The 3,162-nt window shown below is 35.1% G+C and overlaps 1 protein-coding gene across 1 annotated transcript; it reads right to left on the bottom strand.

The window, feature by feature from the left end:
• Positions 1–802: 802 nt before the first annotated feature.
• LOC133284600 (clathrin light chain 1-like) lies at positions 803–2,577 on the bottom strand. The gene is made up of 3 exons (XM_061481660.1): positions 2,216–2,577; positions 1,435–1,588; positions 803–1,282 (listed from the first exon to the last, which is right to left on the bottom strand). Exons 1-3 carry the CDS (start codon positions 2,575–2,577, stop codon positions 803–805), a joined length of 996 nt encoding a protein of 331 aa, XP_061337644.1.
• Positions 2,578–3,162: the final 585 nt, after the last annotated feature.

The following is a 3,162-nucleotide window of genomic DNA, read 5'->3' as shown; positions in this document are numbered from 1 at the left end:
GTTTTTCATCCGTAAACTAACATGATTTAGATTCTTGAGCGTGTGATCAAATCAATTGTGTCTTAGACGTCCTTTCTGGTTGATTTGAATTAAATTAAATCATGACAACAGTAACTGGATCTCCGATAACAAAATGTTAAATGAGTAACATGAGTAAAATAGAACATAATTTCCAATTCCACAGGATCATATTGCACCTCTGCATGGATCTATTAGCACGGTAAAAATTGGGACAAGGAACTAACGAATCTACACAGATATTCTATAATTGTCTAATCCTCATCCTGCAACAGTGTTTTAGATTGCTTGAGCTATAAACAAGCCAGCAAATAAATACAGTTTTACATAAACTCAAGTAGAAGAAGAATGCAAAACCGCATAATCAGCCTAGCAGTTCGTATAGGTTTGGGACCCTAGTCATATAATTCACGGTTGATACGAACAAAGCAAGACCCTCTGAATTAATAAAGCATAGTTATATGCTTGTTGCTTAGAGGAAAACTATATGCAAAGATAAGAGAGGGCATGAAAGTTGTTCTTTGATAATGAATTCCAAAGTAAGATAACATAAAAAAGAATTGCATCTAAAACCTACAAATCTAAGGCAGTAGTTTGGACCACTGCTCTCCACAGGCCATGCTACAAAGCCTAAATAAAGTATCTTCATATGGCCACATCACTTATTCTCCATGAAATTAAGAACAAAATTTAGCAAGATCAAAAAAATACAAATAATATGTATATGTATTACAGAAAAATAAGAATAAAAAAGAATTGCTAACAAAAAATCATCTTGTCTTCATTACTGACCAGTTGCTGGCTCGGAACTAGCCACTTGCTCACCCTCAACTATAGCTGGAACCTGTGGTTCACCATTACCAGCAGCATCTTTTGCAGGGGAAGCAGGTTTATTTCCTACAGCACCGGCAGCTGCAGTTGGTGTTGAGGTTTTCCCACCCTTATTATCATCCTTCCCCTCCTTCGCATCTTTGCTATCTTTGCCAACTTTGCTTTCTTTTGCATCTTTTTCTTCTTTGGGTGGCATCATATGAGATGGAGGGTTCTGTTTAAGCTTCAAAATCATTTGGCGCATTCTGGCAAGATCAGTTGGTTTCCCTGGCTTTGGACCCTGATTAACATTAATTGAAGGCTTATTCTCAGCTTCTTTCTTCCCTCTCCTCTTCTCAATATTAGGAACCTCACGAGGAATGATCTCTGCTATTGCTTTCCAGTAATGTTTGTCAGCTTCTTTGTGAAATTTCTCTTGGTTGGCCAAGTTTATCTGCATGTATATATACTCATTCTCTTCATTTGCATACAAATTAGGAAGCATGACAATGCGCAATGAATGCATGTTGCACAAAAGGGAAAAGGGTAAGAGCATAGGGAATTACTCAGTAGTTGCAAATTGTGAATCAAGTTTACTATTTCTACCTTTTCTCTTTCTCTGTTGTTCGCTTTGTTTGTCTCACAGTTGATCTTTCTTTTCTCATAGAAAGCTTGCTTATAATCTTCAGCTTCCTTTATAATCTGATTTCGCATCTCCTTCTCTCTATTCTCCTTTTCCTCAAGATGAATGGCATTTTTACTGCATTGGTGGAAGCCATGAAAATCGTACTATCAGAAAAGCCAATGCAAACATATGTAACCTAAAACGAAAAAAACACACAGACACGCACACAAATACTTTCTTCATCACTACACAAATTGAGTTCCATTTGACACTGTAATAATTGAGCTACATGATTACTAAACAATCTAATTATAAGACTCTTACGTTACCAAACAAGATTACTAAACCTTAATCCACAAATTTAATGCAGTTTACAGAACAGCCCAACATTTTTTTGGATACAAATAAAAATTCAACATATAACCTAATACAAATTACTCAAATCCCTCACCACAAATTACTTAAATCTCTTAATAGTAGACCAAACCTAGTGGCTTGAACAGAATAAAAATATTATAGAGATCAATTTACCCAATAGATCACTGTATGAGATGAATTATAAGCTCACTTTCCTAGCAAAAAAAAAATTACATTAATCAAACCCTTTAGATCATGTGACGACAACATCAATTAAAGTGACAAGTTACAACAAATATAATACATAAAACAATGTTGAGACAAGGTTGCAAACAAATATGACATATGAAACGAAAATTATAAAAGTTGATGGGATAAAATAGAATAGGAACAAATTGATCTAACCGTCGCCATTCGCGTCTTGCAAAGCCTTCCTCCTGCATTTGAGTGGGGTCCGGCAGAACAGGGCCATCGGAAGTAAAGGTTCCGTCGTCGGTGGCTCCGTCGGTTTCAAATGGCGAAACGTAATCCGGGTTAGGGGTGGAAACCCCGAAGCCGTAAACGGGTGGAGAATGTGGGTTGTTGTTGTTGTCAGTGAAGTTGTTGTTTGGATGGTGAGGGTGGTGATCATCGTCAGAATGAGTGAAACCGTAAGGGTGATGAGCCTGAGAATCGTAATCCATGTCGGTGTAGCTGCCATCATCGTCGAAGGGTCCCGTCGTTGGCGATTGATGCGGCTGATCCTCAAACGATTCGAAGGATGCCATTGCTGATATCTCTCACACAAACGTTTCCTTCGGATCACAGTGCGTTTCTCTTTCACCAATCAATCACTATCAAAACTCAAGACAAACTTAGAATTGCAACGCATGTTATGTATGTTTCTTATGTTATTTATATAAGGTACGAGGTTGTCACTTACCACCCATCCGTACGAAAATTTATTTATTTTCCAAATATTCTGTATCTTTTATGATGTTCTGTATCTTTTATGATAGGATTTATTTATTTTTGCTTTTATTTGGTGCAGGTTTATAATCTAAGTTAATATTGATCCCTTAGTAAAAAAATAAAGAAATATTTTTCATGAAAGAAAATCAGAGAATATATTTTTTAAATTGCATGAGGAAAAACAAGAAATTTATTCCAAAAAAAATAACGTACAAGCTACGCGATTCTTTTTAAAAACGTTATAATAAAAATAAGGAAAGTTATATTTATAATTTATTTTTTTATAATATCTTATTATCATATCTTCATCATTGATTTTTGTTAATTAACAGTTATTATTTTCTCAAATCAAATCTATTAAATAATTATTAATTCGTAATAAATAATAATCGTTGATTGAT

This window comes from Gastrolobium bilobum, unplaced genomic scaffold (assembly GCF_033153095.1).
Source record: "Gastrolobium bilobum isolate Gb01-03AN ecotype WA unplaced genomic scaffold, APGP_CSIRO_Gbil_v1 utg21709, whole genome shotgun sequence".
Taxonomy (NCBI): domain Eukaryota; kingdom Viridiplantae; phylum Streptophyta; class Magnoliopsida; order Fabales; family Fabaceae; genus Gastrolobium; species Gastrolobium bilobum.
This window is presented reverse-complemented; position numbering and strand designations above follow the sequence as displayed.